General features: G+C 40.4%; 4 protein-coding genes across 14 annotated transcripts in view; 1 reads left to right on the top strand and 3 right to left on the bottom strand.

Moving 5' to 3' along the window:
• Window positions 1-1,161: 1,161 nt before the first annotated feature.
• On the bottom strand, window positions 1,162-6,243 carry tnni1a (troponin I type 1a (skeletal, slow)). The gene is made up of 8 exons (XM_044209802.1): window positions 6,124-6,243; window positions 3,870-3,901; window positions 3,709-3,715; window positions 3,544-3,585; window positions 3,270-3,401; window positions 2,738-2,827; window positions 2,396-2,572; window positions 1,162-1,750 (listed from the first exon to the last, which is right to left on the bottom strand). Exons 2-8 carry the CDS (start codon window positions 3,881-3,883, stop codon window positions 1,646-1,648), a joined length of 567 nt encoding a protein of 188 aa, XP_044065737.1. The 5' UTR covers window positions 3,884-3,901; window positions 6,124-6,243; the 3' UTR covers window positions 1,162-1,645.
• A 4,884-nt stretch (window positions 6,244-11,127) lies between these two features.
• phlda3 (pleckstrin homology-like domain, family A, member 3) lies at window positions 11,128-13,723 on the bottom strand. The gene is made up of 2 exons (XM_044209809.1): window positions 12,964-13,723; window positions 11,128-11,821 (listed from the first exon to the last, which is right to left on the bottom strand). Exon 1 carries the CDS (start codon window positions 13,394-13,396, stop codon window positions 12,974-12,976), a length of 423 nt encoding a protein of 140 aa, XP_044065744.1. The 5' UTR covers window positions 13,397-13,723; the 3' UTR covers window positions 11,128-11,821; window positions 12,964-12,973.
• A 931-nt stretch (window positions 13,724-14,654) lies between these two features.
• csrp1a (cysteine and glycine-rich protein 1a) lies at window positions 14,655-22,133 on the bottom strand. Of its 2 annotated transcripts, none has more exons than XM_044209798.1 (6): window positions 21,782-22,133; window positions 18,812-18,921; window positions 17,842-18,010; window positions 17,631-17,760; window positions 17,452-17,548; window positions 14,655-15,140 (listed from the first exon to the last, which is right to left on the bottom strand). In XM_044209798.1, exons 2-6 carry the CDS (start codon window positions 18,918-18,920, stop codon window positions 15,064-15,066), a joined length of 582 nt encoding a protein of 193 aa, XP_044065733.1. In that variant the 5' UTR covers window position 18,921; window positions 21,782-22,133; the 3' UTR covers window positions 14,655-15,063. The 2 variants fall into 2 exon arrangements, with proteins under 2 accessions (XP_044065733.1, XP_044065732.1); XM_044209797.1 differs by having other exon boundaries at window positions 18,812-18,926; window positions 21,782-22,132.
• The window catches only part of LOC122882395 (neuron navigator 1-like), a 106,237-nt gene continuing 97,794 nt past the window's right edge, over window positions 15,147-23,589 (top strand). For 9 of the 10 annotated variants that reach the window (XM_044209721.1, XM_044209720.1, XM_044209718.1 and 6 more), the window contains exon 1: window positions 20,598-21,062. The gene's annotated coding sequence lies outside the window, so the exon portion shown is untranslated. Of the gene's footprint in view, window positions 17,186-20,597; window positions 21,063-23,589 lie in introns of those variants that run through there. The other variant, XM_044209711.1, reaches the window with a different exon arrangement.

The raw sequence follows: 23,589 nt of genomic DNA, 5'->3' as shown, positions 1-23,589 counted from the left end.
AGCATGCAAAACAGACAGCAGCTAAAGAAGACTGTTTTACAGCTGGCATGGACAGCTGGCATACATAAGCATGTCAGCAGAAGAGTGCTTTCTTACAGAAGTGCCTTTGTGTGAGAGATACATTTCTTGGAGTTTGAGTTTATGTTTGTCCATATGTTCCTTTTACATTCCAGTCAACAGCCATGATGCTAGCAGCTCGTTGGGCTGTGCTTTGGCACATGCTAACATGTTATTTAGCACCGAACACAAAATACAGCTGAGGCTGAGGAGGATGTCATCAGTTTTGCAGGTATTTGGTCATAAACCAAAGTATTGGACAAATTGAAATTATGTCCTGATGATGGTGCTAGATGAAAAGTCAGGGGATCACCAAAGTGATTAAAATGAATCCTGAGTGGGATATGAATGTCTGTACAAAATTTCATCGTAATCCATTCAACAGTTGTTGAGATATTTCTGTCTGCACAAAACTGGTGGGTCGACAGACCGACATTGCCATCCGTAGAGCCTTGCCGCTAGCATGGCTAAAAACTCAAGAGGCTGTGCAACCATAAATTATTTAAGGTGTTTTTACAGCTATGACTGAACAAAGTCACATTTGATCCCAACCTGGAAAGGAAAAAATCATGTTTGATTTAGTGCTAGGTTCTCTTGCCAAAGGAATCCACATAAAACAGCTTAATCAAAAGATCCATATTCTTTATATAGGTTTACACTCTATCTATAATTTTGTCATCCTGATTGTCCATACTGTAATTATACTATGGCGGTCTATTCTGTACACATGACATCTATTGCATGTCTGTTCTTCCGTTTTCCCCATTAAAGTTTTTTTGGGGGGAAGTTTTTCCTTACACGAATCAAAGGTCTGACTCAAGTGTGTCATATGCTGTATAGATTGTAAAGCCCCTTGAGGCAAATTTGTGATTTTTGATATTGGGCTCTATAAATAAAATTGACTTGACTTGACTTAATCCATGAAGTGGATCATTGATATCTTTCCTGTATCTCAAACAAACGAAGCTTGCAGTAGGGGAAGACAAATGTAACGAGAAGACTGTTACCTTAGTAGGGTGCAGATTCCCCATTTTGTTTCATTTAAATAAAGCCATTGTTCACTGAGCGCACGTTTGCACAGAAAAAAAGCACAAAGAAATTAGATTAATTTTGTGTGTTTTATTGTTGTGTCAAAATTAATTTAAATCCAGCTGATGCAAAAATCATTTTGGTACAGTTCACAAAACCAGACGCCATGCTTACAGTTATCACCAAGCAAGAATATCAAAGATGCAGTTTAATTTGGCCAGGTCATATTATTATTGGCTTTAGTAACATTTGGCCTGCTGTTTAAATTACAATACTATCCAGAGAATAATACAAATAATAGCACATGGCACATACAGTAGATAAAGTCATTTTAACGTCATATCAACGAACAGCAAACAGATCAGTTCTTAAGGCAAGTGGAGAAAATCTTTTGAGAGTGTGGGGGCATCTTTTCCCCTCCATGGCAGGAGCATACGCGAGAATGACAGCATCAGACATAGAAATGCAGAACCTGCAGTAGACCGTAGGAAAACAAAATCAATTCAGATGTAGGAGGAGTGATGTCGCTCACATGACACCAGCCCATCACCTTCTGGGTTCACTGGGCAGGACCCTTAGCAGCATCGAACATCTTCTTCCTTCCCTCCATCCCTGACATGGCCTCCACATTCTTCCTCCAGTCACTGTCCTCTACTGGCCTCTTCTGCAGACACATACAATAGATAGTTAGATGCTGTAAGAGATGGTATAAAATAATGAGACAAGTCAAGAGACGTTGAAGTAGAGCAGGTTTAGAAAGTCTTATTATTATCATTATTGTTGTGTGTCTAAGCCTTTGAGACCCATATTGTCACCTGGGAATCCCCTATAACAATACTGTATAACCGTACTAGCAGAACTGGTTTACACCTCCTAATACACTCAAAGACACATGCATCCATGCAAGCCCAAACACACAGATACACAACTGCTAATCCACACATGTACACACACACACACACACACACACACACACACACACTGACCAGGGAGCAGAACCGGTCACAAAAGCTTCTCTTCTATGTACAATGGGATCATTGTCTTTTGTGCAGTACCTCCTCTCACACACACACATACGGTCGCCGCCCTGCGCTGACCTACTGCTCAGTATCTCAAACACACCCTTCACACACACATAAACACACATTTCAGGTGTTCCATGGCACTTTGAGCGCTGACATCATGTGTGTATCTGAAACTTCACAGTAGCTGCCGTGCACACTTGCACCAAGGAAGATACACATCTTGCTTGGGCTGGTTTGATTGTGTTCTGTGTGTATATATATCTTTTTTCCTCTTCTGCACACACCTTCTCAGTGTCCTCTTTCTTGACAGACTTGAGGTTGGCCCGGAGGTCCATGGAGACTTTGTGCTTGGAGCCCAGCAGTGAGCGAAGGATGGCGTCAGCAGACACACGAACACGTCGAAGATTAGGCCTCTTGAATTTCCCCCTGAGGTCCAAAACCTTAATATTCAGGTCTTTAATCTAGACCAGGGACAGAGAATTGAAAGGCAATTACCATTAGTACTGCATGATTTTCTCATGGTGACAGTTCTGCTGTATATGCTTTTGATGTAATATTAATAAAAATGTTTATATTTCCAGTTCTGCCTATAGCACATGGAAATGGGCTGAGTAAGTAATGTATACCTCACGTGTGTTGAGCATGACTTTGGCTTCAATGTCATATCGCTCCTCATCCACCACATCTATCTTGACATGGAGCTCTCGGCATAGGTCCTATACATATACACACATAAAACACACACAAAAGTTAAAAATATGTATTTTATGAAAGTCATCAATTGGAATGCAGGTTCTCTCATTTTGTTGATTTCAAATTTGTGCATCTGGAGTTTCAGTTCCAGAGCATCATCCTTAGAAGCAATCTGTATGATGGAGCTATAGTGCCATGCATTCCTTTAATTTGAGATAATTGGCTGAATTATAAATAAATATTTTGAGGTTTGGTGGTTTTTGATGAAGACGCGGAGGAAGCATTTGTGCAAGAGAGTTATGTGGCACAGTTCTTGAAAAGATCCAGGTTGAAAGATCGACAACAATTGCCTGTAGTAGAATGGGAGATGTAGCTTTAACCGGTTTTAGATTACTTAGAAGCCAGTGCAGGGCGTGAAGAATGGGAAGGATGTGGGAGAATTCAGGGAATTTGAGGACAAGTTACCTGTAGCTGCGCGAGGCTCAGGCTGCTGGTGTTTAGAGGAGGAGCTCTCTCTGCCAGATACTTCTGTTTCTCCTCCTCTTTAACCAGGACCTCCTGTTCCAATTCCTCCTTGGCCTTTGCCACCATCAGACTCTGCACAAATAGAAATCAAATATGAAAATATAGTTTATTACAGTACAGCTACCCAGAGCATGACCTCTGCTGCTCTCCTGTGGTCAAACACATATATTACATTATAGTTTGGCAGAAAAATTAAGGCCATGATCTCTCTTACCTTGAGCATCAGCTTCCTTGAAGCTGAGATCTTTGGTTTCCTCTGGATGTAGAACATAATTCAGGACATTGCCAATATGATTAAACTGTTATTACTTCACTTGCAGCATTTTTAGCATTAAGAAACACTTTCATAACAGTCAGTGATTTAAAAAAAATGTCTTACCTCTTGCCTGTAAAAGAAAAATGGACAGGATTTAAAGGAAAGGAATGGAAAGTCCAAAGATAATTCCTAGACAAAGCTCAGAAATATTTGTTTTGTGTTTGTGTCTAAGTCTGTGAATGAGTAAATGGTCCATAATAAGAACACAAAGCCTGATCACTCACACATGCTCAGGCATCCTGCCGATCAGTTCTCACTGGAGGAGAGACAGAAGAGATTAGAAACACACACTCACTCGCACACACACTGAACAGTTGTCAATGTTTGTTCATCGGCTTTTGGAGGGCCAGATCATCTTGCCACGCGTCTGTATGAGCGCTCTCTCAGAATGTGGAGTCCGTTTCAATGTAGGTAAACTGTCAGAAGGTCAATCATACAAAACTCTACAATTGACTTGTACCCTCCTGCTTGTTAATGCTCTCTTGACACTTGATTGACTCATAAAAAATATCCTGGCACCTTTTCTGCATTAACACTGCAGGGCTTTCCAAAAAAACATTGTTGTAGAAAAATCATAATTTCACATGATTTCTTGTGAGAGAGAGAACCTATGGCTTAGGAGAGTTAAAGGGTCAGTTCGCCCAAACCACACATTCTAGCTACTGAGGGTTGTCTAAGCCACTGATTCCCAAACAAAGGTACTTGTATCCCAAGGGGTACTTTTGGAGTCGCTTGGGGGTACATGGAAAGATTCTGGAGTAGCTCAACTAAATTGAAAAAATAGATATTACAATTTAAATGAAAAGAAATATATCCACATATTGAATCAGCTGCAACACTGAACACCACATGCTGGCAATACATGAAAAGTAGTTAGCAAGCAAGCAAGCAAAGTTGAAACAGCTAGCTAAAAGTAATGGATAAATGGTTAAAATAGATAGCTAAAAGTAAATTGTTAAAATCGTTAGGTTGAAGTAATTATTACACATTTGAAATAGTTTGCTAAAAGTAATGGATACGAAGCGTTAGCTGAAAGTGGATAACCAGTTGAAATAATTAGGTAAAAGTAATGGATAAATGGTTGAAATACAAAGCTAAAATTAATGGATAAACAGTTCAAGTAGTTAGCTAAACATGTTGGATAAATGGTTAAAATCATTAGGTTAAACTAATGGATAAACTGTTGAAAAAGTTAGGATAAATGGTTGGAACAATGGAGGTGAATGGAATTTGGTGGTGCATCAGAAATTTACATTAGAGAAACTCAACCGCAAGCATGTCTTTTCAAGAATCAATGCCCCAGTTTTTCAAAACAATTCTCAGACCTCACTGTGGAGAGTCTTGCTTGGGAAATATTGTCTACCAAATGTAAAATATCATTAAAACTGTGACACATGTAACAGGGCATAACGTGGGACTGTGTTTTAAGTCACTTAACTCACCTTGTCAGCTCATCCCTATAGAACTGTTTTCACCTTTGTCATCACATTATCTTACCCCTCCTCTCCCTCAGTCTCATGGCCTTCTGCCCTTTATTAAATCAAAAAGCGATTTACAGCACTCACCCCTTCTCTGTCTCACCTCATCTCACCCTTTCTCTCTTGATGTCCCTCTCCCATTTTACTAGTTGGTTCCAGTTGAGAATGATGCCACTTAAGACCTTCCAGCATGATGGGGTTACAAGCTGCTCCAACAGATTAGGAAAATTCCAGACTGATAGCCATCCCTCATCCATCTCTCCGGTGTCTCATCCCCATCTTTCACCTCAGGATTATCTTGGGGAGAGGAATTTAGAGTGCCCTGTCTCCCCAAATAGACCAGGGGACATCTGATAGACAGCTGTGGAGGGGTGATTGTGCTCTGGGGTGCCCAGTCTGGATCAGGGATTTACCGCCAGTAACTCATGGATGCTTATGAACCTCTGTGGTGCAGCCAACTTGGCAATTCAAAAAACAGCCCAATGTGCTTTGGAAAGTTTGAGTCAGCCTCGGACTTTGGCCACAGAATTAAACCGTGTAGTTCGTATTATTTTAATTGATCATCCTGCAGAGTGTTTTGGCTAATACACTTATGGTTTAGGTGCAGCCACAGCCCCAAGGATGAAACCAGGCCATTGACAAAATGACATTAAAACACTTAATAGCTCTCTAGATCTCTACTAACATCACTGTTTAGTGGATTGACATTATATACTGTACAGCAAACTGATCCCCCTCAAAAACATGGAATCAGCACTTCTGCTAGATCTGTCCGAAGGCAACTACATTTCCATTGTATAAACCATTAGATCCAGTATTGGTTGAAAACTTGGATAAAGTCTACGAGGTAATTTTCAACAAATAAATGGTTGCACCAGACAAATGTATCTATTCCAACTGTCATCCATTCAGTTTCTGTACCATAAATGCACACAAGGAAGAAATAAGCCTAACACCAAACCTGAAAAGCTTTACAGACCACACCATCAAGGGACCTTACCAGTGTCAGAAGAAGCAGAGAAAGAGATGTGACAACAGCAGAAGCAGGATGGACAGATCGACTTTGGTGTCCCTCTATTTAACTGCACCTCCCATTGTCTCGCTCTCTCTTTCTATTTTGTTAGTGGAGGCTATTATTAGTCAGCCCCATCTCTCTTACTGCTTATCTTCCTCTGTGCATTTGTCTCTCGCAGATTCATTATAAACAAGGGGCCAGCAGTTAGAGCCTGAAGCTTTGGCTTTCGCACAGTACAAGAGAATGAAGGCAACTCAGGTGACGAACTATAGGCAGGAGTTTTTATGTTTATAATGGACTAAGATTGTCTGGGAAGGGAATTGAAACTAAATACAAATGGGAGAAAAAAACTGATACTTAAGAAGTAAGTAGTGTTAAGAAGTGCTGGAAGAAAGAGAGAGAGTGACGACACCTGTACCATATAATGACAGGAGTCCTCTATGTTGTACAGTATGTTTAGTGGTGTGGCTGGCAACTTCGGTCTGTTGGTCCACCACATTGGTCTAGATTTAAATATCTCAACAAGTATCGAATGGATTGCCATGAAATTTTGGCCAAAAATATACATTTGAAAAACTCAACCACAATGTTTCTTTTCAGAAATCATGACCCGGTTACTCAAGATAATCCACAGACCTTGAAAAGAGACATTGCTGTTTAGTTTTTCAAATATCTTTTTTTGCCACTTTGAGCGCCACACGCAGAGTTCCATGTAGTCCCATTATATTCAAAAAAGGCTGATGTCTCCAGAACTCGGCAACTCACACCAAAACAATCTAGATGGATAAATAGCACTACAGGTAAGAGGGAAAAAAAGTCTTTTTGTTTTTGGGTGAACTATCCCTTTAAGCCCCCCAGACAGACCCTCTTGACAGACAAAATGAAACGTCAGGGTACCCGTCTGTAACCCAAATGAAAACGTAAGAGTAGCCCCACCACCAAAACTCAGAACACAGAATTTGCACTTGCTAATACTTCCAAACTGACTGGCAGGTGCACACAACTAAATTACAGTTATTGCATTTTCTGATGCTATAACAGGTGTGTTTACATCAGTAATACTTGAAAACAATGGGGTAAAAAAGGCTGATAAGATCTTAACATCCACAAATTAATAGCAATGGATAGGGATACCTTGTTGGGGTACAACGTAGACTGGTTACATGTACACCCATAAGCATGTATGTATACAATCATATACAGGGTATTTTGAAATGTTTTCTCTGCTAAACCATTATGTGCCTTTTCAACAACAAAAATTATTTGGTGCAAGTTTATCCTGATTTACCTGTAAGAACTATGCAGTCAATATAAATTAAATATTAAAATATGTCTTACATTTTAAGTTCAAGGTGTATGCTCAGCGTGTTGTTTTCCTACTTAAACTATGTTGTACATGTCATAACAGCTGTTCAGCACATGTTGTACTGTAGTGCATTGTTAGTTTTCCCATAATGCTAACAGGTCATGGGACATTTTTTACTATTGTGGTACTGTGACATGGTAATTTGGTCACTATGATGAATGATACATCACGAGGTACTGGTACAATAATATTGTACCTTTGAGGTAGTGACCAAATTACTATGATGCCATTTTCTATATTATGTTACCACAGTATCTTTCATTTAAAGGTCCAGTATGTAACATTTAAGAGGAGCTATTGGCAGTTATATATTAACTAGTGAATTAGTTAATATTTATGAGTATGTTTTCATTAGTGTATAATTGCCTGAAAATAAGAATTGTTGTGTTGTCATTACCTTTGAATGAGCCGTTTTTATCTATAGAGGGAGCGGGTCCCCTTCCACAGAAGCCGCCATGTTTCTACAGTAGCCCAGAACGGACAAACCAATCACTGACTCTAGATTGGGCCGTTTGCGTTTTTCGCAAGTTTCACGGCCACCGTAGTTTTTCCAACACACTTGGAACGGGAGGGTGAGGTGAGCGGTATTCAAATGGTTGCAAACTAAAATTTCACCGCTAGATGCCACTAAATCCTACACGCTGGACCTTTACTGAATGTGTTGACAAGACAATTATTTTTTTCTTTATGTTCCCTGAATTTATTTCGCCTCTGCTGGGTTCTCTTTCTTCCAGTGTCTATTTTTGGTCTCTAATTCCCGTGCCAGTTTTTTTTGGCTTTCACCTCTTTAGATTTAAAGGAGCAGTGTGTAAGATCTAGTGGCATCTGGTAGTGAAATTGCAGTTTGTCTATGGTCATGAAACTCGCGGAAAACTCGCGAAAAACACAAACAGCCCTATCAAGAGCCAGAGTTTGGTTTGTCTGTTCTGGGCTACTGTAGAAACATGGGGGCCTCCGTAAAAGGGGACCCGCTCCCTATGTAGATATAAAGGACTCATTCTAAGGTAACTAAAACACAATGATTCTCATTTTTGGGTGATTATACACTAATTAAAACATACTTACAATATTATTGCCATATTCTGCAAATAGAGCCCCCTTAATATTGCACACTGAACCTTTAAGCCACATACAATGCTTTTAACATGCCAAGAGGATGTTGTGAGAATGTTGCCCATACAAAATTAAGACGCTCACAGGTCACGATCCAACAAATCCAAGAACCTTCTAGAAGAAAAAAAAGGTATGACACATTTCACACAGTGATATGGTATATCAGGTTTATACAGTATGTAGCTTGGATGGCTAAAGTATGTGACGGTGGATTAAGGAGAATATAAACCAAACGTATTAACACACATGCACATACACACATGTACATATCAAAAAATAAATAGACATACTGTATAGCCTGCATTACATGAAGACGGCAAAAACTTTGACGTCCAAACCACAGAGAAACCTCACAGCCACAGACACACACACACACACACACACACACACACACCTAAGAAACAACAGCAAACAGAGAAGTTCTCTTCACTCAACAGGAGGGAGACCGACCTCTAGTGGTTTAGCACTCACACAGCAGACAGCAGCTCCCTTTGTTAAAGCCTGAAAAAAAAAATGTGACTTGTAAAACATTTTGAAGAGTAATCTTGAGTCCTTGTCAAAGAAGTATGCACACACATGCTTTCTTTCTTTCTTCTCTTTCTATAAGCACTGATAAACTAATCAGAAGACAGTCATATTTGCCTTAACATCAGTGACAACATAAGGCAAACATTGTCAGCCCTCTTCTGAATAACATTCTTTCAACTCTACATTGGCCCGTATTCTAGAATATTGGTTTAGGAAATTGCAGGTCACTGTATGTGTGTGTTTATCTGCTGAGAAAACCAGATACCCTGGACAGAGGTTATGGTGTTTAGACAGGGCATTCCACTGAGTAGTGTGAGCGCACACACTCTGAAGGGACTTATGGAAGCCCTGAGAGGCAAGTGAGAAAAAAAAATTCAGGTGAGTTTTCATTTCTCCATGCACTCTAAACACAAGGTAGGCCTACATATAGTATATTGTGTGTTAGCTAGTTATGTAACGTTACTGTCATGTCTTTCTTTTGGCTATAAATATATTTTAATCATCTTCATCTGAAGAAAACATGAATGCTTTTAGTCCTATTTAGAACATGGGGTAGTGGTGCACCTCAGCCTCTTGTGGCTGAAATGAATATTACAACAACAAACACATAATGTTCCTGACAAAAAAAGAAATTCACCTGCCAAAAGTTTTTTTTTCATCTGGCAAAACTTTTTTTCCCACCTGTCACACAGATGGAAAAAGAAATTTAAAAGAGCAGTGTGTAGGATTTAGTGGCATCTAGTGGTGAAATTGCAGATTGCAACCATTTGAATACCACTCGCCTCACCCTCCCTTTCCAAGCTGGTGGGAGAAATTAAGGTGGTTGTGAAACTCGCTAAAAACGCGAAAGGCCCTATATCTAGAGCCAGTGTTCGGTTTGTCCGTAGTGGGCTACTGTACAAACTTGGCGGTGCAACATAGTGACCTCTGTGGAAGGGGACCCTCTCATGCTGTAGATATAAACGGCTTATTCTAAGGTAATGAAAACACAACAATTATTATTTTCAGGTGATTATACTCTAATGAAAACATACTGAATTATTTCTGCCAAAAGATCCTCCTAAATGTTACCCACTGGTACTTTAAGAAACTTAGAAAGATTATCCTGGCAAAACCTTTTTTCACCTTTTCTTAAGTCATAAACACAGGAGAGAAAATAACAGACTAGATCAGACTTAGAAAATGGATCACCAGAAAAAAAAAAATTTCTCACTTGCCATCTCTGGACTTATTGCACACCAAGCACACAAACTTGCACTTACCCGCAGATCTCCTTCACATACAGTATTCTGTGTATTTACACCTGCCCACACATGCACACACTGTTTAGACCAATGATCCATCACTGGGTGTCTCCATTCCTTACAGTGCTCCTGGCCCCTTGCTGACTCATGCGGTGTGGCTAACTTTGGGGTTTTCCACAGTAACAAGAGAAGTTGCTACACAATCAACCCTTTATTCCTGACCTGCACTGTGCCTCACGGCCGCACACAGCTCACACACAGACTGCTATATTCTTGACACACACACTCACACACAAAACGAGCTTGAATGAACAATATATGCTAGGCCTCGCTAACGAGAGTCTGCTGATGCTGAGGCCTTGCTGAATTTCATGCTGGGTGTGCACGTAAGCTTCTGTAGGTGAGTATGTGTGGGTGGATGTTTGTGTGCACATGCCTCAGGCTCACTGTGCTTCTCATTAGTCCTCCAAACTGCTCAGAACAAAAGGTGTCCTGACTTCAGCATACACGCAAGAGCAGGAGAGCAATGCCACAGTGTGTGTGTGTGTCTATGTGTCTGGGGTGTGTGTATATTTTCCAGAGGCTATAACAGCAAGGTTACACCACAACTGGAAACAGATGAGTGTAGCAATTAATGGTCTGGACCTAAAATAAATTGCAGCTGCCTGTTTAGCTCTAAGAAACAGTATATGTTCCAGTGTAGAGAACTGAAGCATTGTTCAAAAATAGAAACAAAAGTGAAATATGTCAGCACTTCAGGATTACTGACAAAAATGTTATTTTTTTATTTTAAATGTTATATTTGAATCTTTTTAAGAGTGTAATACTGTACATGGTTTCAGCAAATATATAGAATACAATGTGCAATGAATATGAGCAAAATGCTTATTCTTCATGTTCAGCTTTAGAAAAAACATGTAGATCTGTTCAGTCTATAACAAATGTTTTCAAAGCCTGTCAAACGGTGATGTGTTTCCATCAAGAGCAAGACCGAAGACTCAAAGTGACTCCTGTTTCAGCAATGTTAGAAAATGTTGGGAAATTATGTCCAAAATAAAAGATATTTTTGAAACATCAAGGCACAAAGGGTAAACAGTGTCCCAGCTTCCCAGTTTCTGTCCATATAAAGCCATCTTTTTCTTTTGCAACGGTCTCCACAATGACCTCCAGCAATGAGGTCATGACAGAAAAAACAATTTCATCCATACTTGCAGTATATCAGATTCCTATGCTTAGTATGACAGCATGAAAAAGCTCATGTAGGAAGACAATAAGACTGTGTGTGACACTTGTTCTCAGTCCTTTAATCCATATTCGCTGATGGCCGTTCAGTACATCCCATCATGCTATGCACCACAGAATCAAGCTGATGGATCTGGCGTCCTCTACCCTTGCTCCACTCTGATTGGTTTACTCCCAGGAAGTAGAAAGACTGTAGAAAGAAAAGCAGGTTTTTAATATTTAATTGTTACTTTATATATTTGACACTGGGGCAGCTGATGGTGTTCTACAAAGTACATTTGTAGTGAGTTATATTACACTGTTACCACAGCTACTAAGTTAATTTAGGCACTTGACTACTGCAGCTCTCTTAAGGAAGCATCGCAGTGGATTCCTGGGCTGTGAGCTCATAGTTCACTTACACTTACACACTCAGTTCATGAACATTTGAGATTTCAGTGACCAGTTTCAGTAAATAACACTGTCGTCATGTGATGGCACTGATTGTGTCTTAAATGTGGAAAAGCTGAAAAAAGGTATGGGGCGCTTAGCTCTGGTCACCCCAAATGTCCAATTGTATTTATGTCATTTAAATACATAAGAGAAGGCTGTGTGTGTGTGTGTGTGTGTGTGTGTGTTTAAAAATACTTGGCTGCCTGGTGAGGGAGAGGCAGGCAGATGTTATTTTGGAGGCTCACATTGCATCGTAATTATGTCCTCAAGTGAGAGTGCGTTTTGTGTCCTAAGAAGACTGTGGTGCAGTACAGGCCGATGATCATAGTAAGGAAAAACTGACATGACTTTGACTCTACAGTGGAACGTCTAAACACTGAAGTGGTACATGTAAATAACCTTCAGCACGAGCTTAGCTTGAGGCTAGAGTGCTTCTCAGCCATGTGCCACCTCATCCCCAAGAGTCTGGATGTTTTCATTCCATCCAATCACTGCACCAGCTTGTTACAACTATTAGCACCCCTTTAACCACAGGAGGGGAAGATTATCAGTGAAGTCAGCGGCTGCACTGAATGGAGACTTTTGGGTCTTTGATGGCAAATGGTTGAGAATCTCTGGCTGGGAGGGAAAAAAAGACAGCAATTTATGACATTCATAGCTTTCCCCTAAGTGATGCTTTGACTAGGATTTCACTGTCAGTCTCAGTGACACAAACTTGGTACTGGGAATGAACCTGAGACATTCCAGCTATGGAAGGGTGTGGTGCCACACTGTACCCCAAACCCAAAATATATTTATATTTGAGCCTAAATAAGTAAATAAATGGAAGAGCCTTCTCAGACTTATTGGCTACATTTTGATGGCCCCATTCTGTTTCACCTCCAACCAAAGAAGGCTTACCTTTACCAGGTCAGAGCTCCTCATCCTCCCCAGTGCTGCCCAGGTATGCTGTGGACAGGTGCCTGTTCCGTCCTGTTTGCACGGCCTGCAGGTTCTTATAGCGCACCAATGCCAAAGCAATCTCCGCGTTCCAAGCCGTGCCGTCCTGCGGACACCGAAAGTCAATCTCCTTCCCCGTAGCCATGACCACGGTGAAGTACACCAGCCCTCGCTTGTACTCCACGCAGTCCACCGTGGCCATGCGCTCAAAGCGGAGCTCTTTGGCTTTGGGGCTCCACGCCGAGCTCGGAGCATCACCGCCGCCGCCTTTGCAGTTGTGCAGGCGCAGCCCTTCCTCGGTGAGCACGCAGCGCTTCTTCTTCCACAGCTGGAGGAGCCCGCTGCTGCGCTTCTCAAGCAGCCCGTCTCTCATCACTTTAGCTGGGAGAGACATGGCCGCGCTGAGCCGACGTCTTCAGACAGAGCCGAAACTTAGAAAGTCTTTAGCAGTTGTACATCTCAAGATAAATCCATTAAATAAACATCTAATAGGCCTATGTTACTGTGTCGTGTCAAGTGTCCCTCAGGAAAACATATCGGTTAGCAATAGGCTAATAGCTGATGCATACACTCTCATACAGCCTAGTCTGTGTATAAATCCAATCCGTGCGCAATGACAGCACGCCGTGGAGGTTGGTAGGCTGGTCTGCCTGGATATGTTTGAACATGCCCAGCTCCTCTGTGGACCTTCTCTCCCTTGAACTAGCACCCCGCCTCCTTCTGGTGACGACAGGAGGAGATCCGGGCTGTTTATGAAATTCTGTGTGTGTGTGTGTGTGTGTTAAGTCAGTGAGTATACGTAGACAGTTGGATTTTACAGCACTCTGCGCGGTGTTTGTGTGTTAACAGAAATACAGGTAGGTGGGTTTAGCCACCTCCCACTTAGGTCACAGTGCACCTGTTGAGAAAAGCCTGCCACACAACTGTCAGTATAAATAAACTACAAAAATAAGTTAGTTAAAATCACATTTAGCTGCCCTTTCAACTTCCATGACAAGCTGCTGTCTCTTGTCTCTCTTTGAGAGGAATGTGAGTGGGAGGCAAAGGGTGGAAAAAAGTCAAACGTTGTAATGCTTCAGTGTGTGAGAGAGAAACAAAGTGTAAGCAGATAGAAACTGGAAGATGGGACTTCATTAGTTTATTGCATTTGCAACAATGTGCTGGAGCAATTCCAGTTCTGATATACTATTTTATATATTATATTATATTTACACATCCTGAAATAATAGTAGGCATGTTTGAAACCAACTGAATGTCATGATTAAGGTCAAATTAAGTGGAGAAACGGGTTAGAATTTCATAACAAAAGCCCTGCTGATTCCTCTGAGGGTTCACTTCACTGTACTGTAATTAAGAGGGAAAGCTTAATTAAAGCTTAAAAGGCATTCCATCCTTGACATTCCATCATGGCTCTAATGTGACAGATGAGCTTTGTGGGTGGAGTGAAGCTGTAATTCCCCCAACTTCTCAAGAAACTGGACATATAGTCTCAGTGTCACTGCAATGTTATGAGAGGAATGGATACAATGAACATGTCACCCTCCAGACTACTTTACTTCCCTATTCCTTACACACACACACACACACACACACACACACACACACACACTTATGTAATTTTTTGCACCGATTAAGAAAAACGGACACTAAAATCATTACCTTTCCATTTTATTTATTATCATGCTGTTTGGAAAGCATAGCACATAGACAAGCAGCATTTACTCTATTACATAGATTATAGACTTTGCAGAGAGAGAAACAGCCGCACAATAAGAAGAGGATGATAAAAATGCAGTTAGGGCAGATCAACAACGCATTGTTAAACAGATGTTTCAGTATTAAGTGTGGATTATATCAAGATTTACTGTAACAGCACTAGTAATCACCTTTGGCCTATATGAGACTAAAATTGTTATCTTTTCCACTGTACAATTTATAATGCAGCTTTTTATCAAGCATGTGTCTGTCAGGGGAATGTTTACTGGCAGCAGTCTGCCCTCTGCAGGAAGAAGACAGTAGTGCAGCATTCTCGAAACCTGTCGACGAAGATCTCTGTGGTCTCTACTGAGTATGCGCCAGCGCCCCGGCTCCCAGTCCGTATCCAAATCCCTTGGGACCAAAGTTTTTGCCATAACAGGCTGTTGGGAAGAAAGGTAATGTCAAATAACTCCACGCTATGGCATCAATATCATATCCTTTACTTAACCATAGTTGGTGCCTCGCATGTCTCAGCATTCGAGTCAAAGCTAGCTAAAATCATAAACGTTAGCCCCATTTAGGACCTCATCCATGACCTCAGCAGGGAGGAAATCAAAACTTGGTTTGAACGCTGGTTTTGACCCTTCCAAACATTTTAAGACAGAAGACATCTGTAGGATCACAAGAATTTCTTTGAAGCTACAACTCACTGCTGGACGATAGTTTTAAAAAAATTACGTTAGGAACGGGGTGTGACCTTAAACTGTAGAGACCGACTCACAGTGATGAGGTCACAAATGGGGCTAATGTTAGCTAGAAGCTGCTTCATTTCTCTGAAAGAAACAACTTGGGAAACAGATTCAAATTATTTGTTAATGTGCAGCGTACAGCATATTTCTTTATCCACATGGACAAGAAGCCTCTCCAGTGAGCCAGGATGTACAATACTAAACTCTGGAACTGGCTCACCTAAATGGTATACAGCCATCATAAATACAGTATTATTAAGTACACCTGTGCTTCAGTCCTTTGACTGAAAAGGTCTATACTTGAGTGTAATGATAAAACACAAGAGGAACAAACTAGGAATACCATTCACATTGTCAGTAACAGTGGTTGTTCATAATAGCAGGAACAATTTCCCATTTGTGACCACAGGACTTTACTCTGTTATTCCATTAAGCAAACCTTAGGGAAAACCCTTTATACCCTTTAGAACTGTTACAGTTTGCACCTTCAAAGGTATTTCTTTCATCTCTCAAATGTCTATTGTCTGCCTTGAACTTTAAAATGCTTGCCTGTGGCTAAACCAACATTTAAAACCAATATTTTTACAGGTCATGTGTTGAAGTCTGTGGTTACTGCCTCGGGCTGCCGCTATCTTAACGTACTTCCAGCAAAGGAGAAGAGTCTGTGGAAATATTTGATTTAAACGTTGGTTTTGCCCGGGAGACATTTTATCATTCCAGGCATATGGTAGACATCTGTGAGATCACAACACCGAATTGCAGAGCGATGTACGACTCCAATGCTGTGATCACAAATGCAGATTGGGCCCTACGAAAATGGAGGTAGTAGACCCTTTTCACAGCAGACATTTTGACTTGTCAAAGCAGGAAAGCACAGCTGTAAATAATAACATTAACAATGGCTCCATGAAGTGTCCCAGAAAGCCATGTCAGTGAGTGAGCATGCATAATACCAGGACCCTGGAAGTGGCTCTCCTAAATGGATTGCAGCCATTATTAATGTTATTAATCCCACATGTGCTTTACCTGCTTTGACAAGACAAAATGTCTTCCGTGAAAAGGGTTTATTAACTACCCAGCGATGTGTCATATCCTTAATTTATGTATAAAGGTTAAATGTCCCAAACTAGGCTTGGCATATCTCAAAAGAGGTTAGTTGGAAAAAAAGTGTGATAAAGTGTGGCTGGAGGGTTGCGATGTGCAGTTTGCTTCCTTCCTTTAATGTAATATTAGAATAAATCAATGCATGGAATACTAGAACCACAACGGATCGAAAATGCTCAACATTGGTCAGGTGGAAGCAATACTGCATGCTTTGTGAGGCAGAGAAATGCACTTCAGTAATGTAAGATAAGGTTTGTGGAGTTCTGGAGTTCTGAGTCTGTATGCTCTCTATTCAATATATACAAAAAAGGAGTTTAACAGTCAAAAGGAGGTTCTGAGCTGTTTTTGTTATCCCTGACAATTTTATTGTCGTGTATTTGAGGATCTCTTTTTGTGTTAGGGGGCCCTCTGCTGTATTCTTGTGTTTATTACAACTCAGTCTCTTCAATTTTCTTGTAATCTTGCTCGAATAGTCACACTGTGTATGTTGTGTTAATTCTGTATGATGCATCACCTATATCATACACTCTTTCAGTCAAATGCAGCCTGAATGGATCAACACGGATCATCCTGCCTGGCTTCACCACTCTGGACCAGCATTGATAACAGGTCTTACACAAAATTACTATACAGTAAGTTAGAAAACATAATTTTATTAGGACTGGTATATTTGTATGGTTTATCAGTTTAGCAGATGTGTATGGAACCACATTTGAAGACCTAGGTCTTGTGTTAATTGTGACAACCAGACCTTACAGCAGTCTGGTATAAACAGGTTAAATGTGTGTTTAAGAATGCTTGTGCAGTACCAAATAACGGGGCTCTGCATAATGTATAGCAATATGCTATGATTTTGTTTGAACTAATTCTTGTATGGGAAGTGAAGACAAAGTTTTACCTTTGCAGTAGATTTCTCCATCCTTGTCTGCTAGTGTGGTTGACTCAAGGCTCTTCCTACATGTGGCACATGTGAAACATCCAGTCTTGTGCCATGCCTGTAAATAAATGGAAGATCTATTTTAAAAGGGGTTGTGTTTTTGCAGTCATGCACGTGTGTGCATGTGTGTGTTTTCTTACACTCCCAGCTCCAATCACTTTCTCAGCAGCGTAGACAGCCTTGCCACAGCGAGGGCACTTGTCAGACCCTCCAAACTTCTGAGCCAGCTTGGATGGGTTTTGGTTGCTGGTAGGACGATGAGGAGCAGGTCTGACGAAGAGAGAGAGTGAAAACGTGGATAAAGCGCCTTAAAAAGAGATCAAGAAGCGTGTGTGTCGGTGTGTTACTCACTCGTCATGTGTAATACCCAGAGACTCTCCCTTGTCCATGCTGAGGGTCCCTGCTCCCTGGCCATAACCGTAGCCTTTTGGCCCGTACTTCTTGCCGTAGCATGCCTTGCAGTAAATTTCATCCATATGAACAGCAACAGTTGTGCTGTCCAAGTTTTTCCCACACACCACTGCACAAACAGACACATTCACATGCACACACATACGTATATTATTGTTATTATTGGATATCTGTGCACATGTTTTTGAGCACATTTGGAAAGGCTCCTAACTGTTTCCTTTTATGGAACAGTTCTGTTGAAGAAGCATGTTCTCATCTAAATTCCATCACAGGAATGTTCGATTACAACACAAATAACTCCATGCAGAACACCACGAACCAAGTAGAGGGAGAGAAACACTTTGGTTTCTTGATTTATTTCAATAATTTCTTTTATTGATATTCATTTTCTTTAAAGTTATGATGTATGTTTATGATTTTAAAATGTAGAAATTAATCTACCCTTAAGTGATGTAAGTGTAGGTAGATTATCTTGTTTTGTTTGTGTAGTTTTCTTATTCCCATGGGTAACTGCCCAAGTAAAGAAGGTATTACTTTTTTTAGCCTCTGAGAATCAAAGAGTGAGCGTATCTTATAAGACTTTACACATGTTGAAATGTTATACAGGAGGATATTTGTCATAAAAGAGGAAAATCTAGAAATTTTCATGTATTCATTTCATTTCAAGTATTAGAGTATGTGAAATGCAACAAGACTATCTTAAATTTTTGTTTCTTTTTAAGCAGCCATCCATGGCACCCTAGAACAGCATTTTATTTTAGTATCCATATACATTTTTCTTTGAGAATAGATGAGCAACAGTTCACATTTGGACTAGCATTACTTGTGACTGCAATGACAAGTGATAAGTGTCAGAAGTTCAACAGTTTCCACATTGACAATGACAGGAAGCAGAAAAGAGTTTACTCACTGCACAGGAAGCAGGACTTGTGGAAGCTCTGCCCGTCACAGAGTACCTCTTCTGCGAAGTAAACTGTCTTTTGACAGCGGCCACACTTGTTTCCTCCTCCTAATGGCATCCTTTACTAATACATGCATGAACACAGACATACACACACATTGTGATAACTGACTTTCAGCTTTTTATTTATTTTAATTTTTTTCATCTTCATTATCCAGAAGCTGTCTATAAAGATACAGCACCTTAACAAAGACCCAGAGACGGTGATTATCTACGTCTCAGAGAGGAATAGCTAACAGTGAATTCGATGGTAGAAAAGAGTAAAAATCTGGAAAGAGACAGAGACCGTGGCTAAAATAATTTATTGGTATATTCTTCCAGGACATACAGTTCAGATGTTGTTTTCTTGACCAGGTTTAAATGCCTGTAATTTACATGTGGAACTAGGCCTTAAATAGAAAAACAAATGGATCAAGGAACTAATAAATTCCTTTACGCAACCATCAAACAAACACATTTACAAGTTTACAAGTTTTTGTTGTAAGAAACTCATTTAAACATTTATATTTGGTCGCCTGTAATTTTGGTTTTGTCAAGCCAGGTCCAGAGACTGTAATTTCACTCTGTCAGTTCTCTGTGGCTTCTGTAAAGGACCAGCAAGCCAGCAGTGGGAAATTAAAGAAGAATTGCTAGAGATGAAAGTTGCTCTCTCGCTCGAGACAGCCAGTGTGGAAGTAATGTGAAAACATGACTTTCAGAGGAGTCTTGTTGGTGGGATTTGAAAGACCCTGGCACCTTGCCTGTTTGTACCCTCTGTGTTTCCCAGCATGACCCTCCCACTCCATTCTCGCGTATCCACATCCACATTCCTGAACATGTAAACCTTCCCACCTCCCTGTCCCTGACTCACACCATCTACTCCCTGCCTGTCTGTCTCATCACTTCTGCAGACTGTACCTTTTAATCTGAGTTGTAGGTTTATTCTATTAAGCAGGAAATATGTAAAGCAGCTGCTACTCTACCTGGGTCTGCTCCTTTTTCTAGTAGTCAGAGGATGGAGCTGAGCTCTCAGAGCAGAGTATGAAAATGTTAGGCCATTTCCTGTCACCCTTGGTCACACTTTCTGTTTTTAAAGCAAGTCAGTATAGAGAAGCCTGGCCATACCAAATTATTCCTCTCTCTCTTTCTTTAAAAGTAAATACAACACCCCAAAATTAAACATAACTTTTTATTGCTGACACCAGAATGGTACTTAATGTGAATATGAGCTCATTGTATGATATTAACTCATAGCTCAGAGTAAATTAATGGGTGGAGCAGCATTGTGGCTTTCCGTCATTGTAAGCATTGGCTGTTTCAGTCTATTTCTGGGGGTTATTCAAAGGCAAGACAGTGAATTCTTAAGATATGGGAATAATTGACTGCAGTTTTCTCAGAATGTTTTCTGGGCTGTAACTGGAATGGATGGCGAATAACATCTGCGATTTACCCATGTGTTAATGTTACATATAAATCATTTATACAATAAGAGCTTAACTTATCAATTTATCAGGATATAAAAGTTCTACTACCCAGGCAAGCTATTTAATGTAAAGCCAATTTAAAAAGTTTAATCAGGTTGTTTTTGTGCGATCATTGAGTCTCTGACATTACTTTTAAGTGTTCCAACAGATGTCAACTGCTTTCAGAGTCATATGTGACAAAAATTGAATTGAAACAATGTAGATAAGTCACAAACTGACCAGCACAGCCACAGAAGTCTGAACTGAGTAAGGTTCAGGGAACAGTGCTGAAACAGAAGAAGTATAGGATGTGAAACCTAGAGGAAGGTGAAAGGCCTTGATTATTAATGTTCTGTTGGAAAGAATTCGTAATAAACAGCCACACAGACACCAACTGGCATTTTCAGGATTATTTTATGTAAAGCTTTGCAGTTTGTATATTCTACAGTCCTGGAAATGAGACAGGAGTGCCTTTTCCTGGCACGAGAGCCCAACTAGGAAAATATGACTTGAAGTGGTTTCAAATAACTCTACAACCCTTTCATGTCATTTTACAGCAATTCATTTTTGGAGGCAAGACAATCAATGAGGAGCAGAAAAAGAAGGTAGAAGCTTGGACATGAGCTGAGTCTCATGATATGAAAATGACTCCAACTCCCATGCTCCAGGACAAGTCATCTCACAGAATTGGCAGATAGTGATGGGACTGACAGGTTTGACAGCTGTCAATCTGACCACAGAGGGGAATGCATAGAGTGGTGAGTAATTCTCACTTGACAGACTAAAAGGTTATTAGAGCCATAACTCTGTTATAAAATTAGGGCACTTTTTTTTTAGAAAGACAAGGTTTATGATTCCTCTCTGGGCGTCCCAGTAAATCCAGAGTTAAACATCAAGGCGCAGTATTCTTGAACATGAATTCTGGACCATGTTAAAAAAGGTGGCTCTGCAAGTTTAGACATGTGGGGACACAGACATTTGTACATGGGAAGGCTCAAATACAACAGAGTGAATGAGAGGTAAGGAGTGTAAACTTTGTACAAATCAGGAAGTCTGTTCATGAAATAGATGTGACTGCATGTGACATCTGCATGATTTAGGCTGAGATTAATATCAGTAGGAGTTGCCTACTATTCTATTTCAACTTCTACACTTTGTTGCCCACACAAGAGAGCATAAAGATCTTTTGAGGGTTTTCTTGTACATTAGTGTTCCACATTGTGTTAATGTTTAACTGCACGCTTTGATACCTCTTTGCAAACTCTAATGCATGATAGCATTTGTTCAAACACAGGAGTTTCCTCTGGCCTGACTAGCACCAGAGCTTAATGGAAAATACATTTACATTGTGGCAGAGTGTTTTACCCATCATGCATCGGCAGAAAGAGTAGGAAATTAGATATAGTAAGAAGCAAACAGAAAGCAGGATGCTTAACCAGGAAGCCTAAGCAGTCTGCGGTATATTAACATTACTTACCTGCAGTTAGTAGTTGCTGTCAGTCAGTGATGATGGACAGGTTGAAGTTTGACTCCCTGATCGGAGTAGCGTTAATGCAGCAATGGGGTGTGTTCAGGAAACCAGCGGTCCAAAGTTAGGTGGAGGAGTTGCACTTGTAGTCTGCAAGAGAAAGGTAGCTTCTCTTACTAACCCAAGTGTATGACGTTATCCTGGTCAGTCCAGTACTACAAAAAGACTCAGACAGAGTTGTTGATATGTGCCTCTCCACTCTTCCAGATGTGGAAGAGAAAGGGAGGTGCTTCTGTTGTTGCTGCTTCAGTCTGCAAACTTACTGCGTGTTGAGGAACAAGGGAGTTTCTGACTGACTGGCTGGGTGAGAGAGAGAGAGAGAGAGAGAGAGAGAGAGAGAGAGAGAGAGAGAGAGCGAGTTGAATGGGGAGGGAACTTGGATTGAAAAGCAGTGTATTGCTATGCACAGTAGAAATTTTCTCCCCTCCCTCTCCTTTTGTTTCAGATTACTGCAGGCCCCGTTTAGGAATTATCTTTCTGGTGTTAAATGGTAGAATGATAAATGTGGTATTTTATACATTGTCCCCTGTCTATGCCTAGTCTTTGGACTATGAGAGAGATTTACAGGACAATCAGGAAGCAGTCAGCCCTGCTAAACTGGGTGAACTCCACATTGTTGAGGCAGTTTTGTATTGTTTAAGTTGTCTTGTCTGCCAGTCCTGAAATTGCCTGCTGTGATAACTAAAACTTAAGAATAGAATTGTTGACAGAAATATTGGGTGGATATTTTTTTCGTGCATTACAAAGGCATAAGGTCTCCTTCTAGATTTCTTAAAGCAACAGTAAGAGTGGGTGAAAGTGAGTGTATATGATAACATCCCAGCTAACTGCATCAAGAACTATCTTGATGTTCCTCTTGATGTTTTCAGACTTTCAAAGTTTGACTATGGATATTTTCTCTTATTCCATGTTTTATCTTATGAGCAAGTAAATTCGTCACTCTTTTTTTCTTTTTTTTTTATCTGTCTAAAGGTTAACCTTTAACAGATAATCAGTTTGAAGAGTCAAATGGTAAATCAGCTGTTTACCCTCTTACACAGTAAATAGAACACAATCTCATGGTAATTTCAGCCTTTGTACTTAATCACCACGACCTTTAGGGACTTGCTAGTAAAAGGTCACTCAGATATGCTTCATGGATGAGAAAGCATTAATACAAATGGAGTGAGGAGCTGCTTGCTAATGCCAACAGAGAAAGCAGAGTGGATGATGAGCATTCACCTCTGCCACCATCATGTGGTCATTGTGGGTACTGAGCCCAAATGGACACTGTCATCTATCATACAAAACTGAGAAAAGAAAATCAGCAAATATTTTCCAACAGTTATTCACATTTGAGAACCTGGAGCCATAGATTCTGCATCGGTTGGGACTGAAGACTTTTAAAAATCTTGGTGTGTGGAGTGAGCTTACCAGACTTTTGTAGCCCGCTCCTCATATCTGCTTGAAGCTAGTGACTCAATGCTACATTAGCTGCTTTTTTCTGTATAAATGTATATTTTCCTGTATATTTAGGTTCCTGAAATAAATAATAGGCTAATAGTACAGCACTTGTCAATGTGCGTGTTTTTTCACTCATAATAATTTCGGATGATTTGTGTCTAATACACACAATGGTGTCTATACCTGCTGTGGCCATGAATTGCGTGGGAGTGCATGTTCGTAATTCTCATGGGATGAAACCTAAGTCTGGTCTATTTAACAAAGCAACGCAAACCATTGCCTGTCCACTGTGCGTTGGCATTTTCATTGTTTCT

The sequence above is a fragment of the Siniperca chuatsi genome, linkage group LG10 (genome assembly GCF_020085105.1).
Source record: "Siniperca chuatsi isolate FFG_IHB_CAS linkage group LG10, ASM2008510v1, whole genome shotgun sequence".
NCBI classification, from domain to species: domain Eukaryota; kingdom Metazoa; phylum Chordata; class Actinopteri; order Centrarchiformes; family Sinipercidae; genus Siniperca; species Siniperca chuatsi.
The sequence above is the reverse complement of the archived record's forward strand: the minus strand, read 5'-3'. Positions and strand labels throughout refer to the sequence as shown.

Excerpts from the sequence above, each read along its gene's own strand:
- tnni1a (XM_044209802.1), bottom strand. Across the intron at positions 3,402-3,543 it reads CAAGGAAGCTGATGCTCAAG|AGTCTGATGGTGGCAAAGGC; the intron begins GTAAGAGAGATC and ends CTATTTGTGCAG. Across the intron at positions 1,751-2,395 it reads AGAAAGAGGACACTGAGAAG|AAGAGGCCAGTAGAGGACAG; the intron begins GTGTGTGCAGAA and ends ATGTGTCTGCAG.
- csrp1a (XM_044209798.1), bottom strand. The coding sequence starts at position 18,920 with ATGCCATTAGGAGGAGGAAACAAGTGTGGCCGCTGTCAAAAGACAGTT. Across the intron at positions 17,761-17,841 it reads CTGGGTATTACACATGACGA|ACCTGCTCCTCATCGTCCTA; the intron begins GTGAGTAACACA and ends TCTCTTCGTCAG. Across the intron at positions 15,141-17,451 it reads TGGAGAAATCTACTGCAAAG|CCTGTTATGGCAAAAACTTT; the intron begins GTAAAACTTTGT and ends TCTTCCCAACAG.
- phlda3 (XM_044209809.1), bottom strand. The coding sequence starts at position 13,396 with ATGTCTCTCCCAGCTAAAGTGATGAGAGACGGGCTGCTTGAGAAGCGC.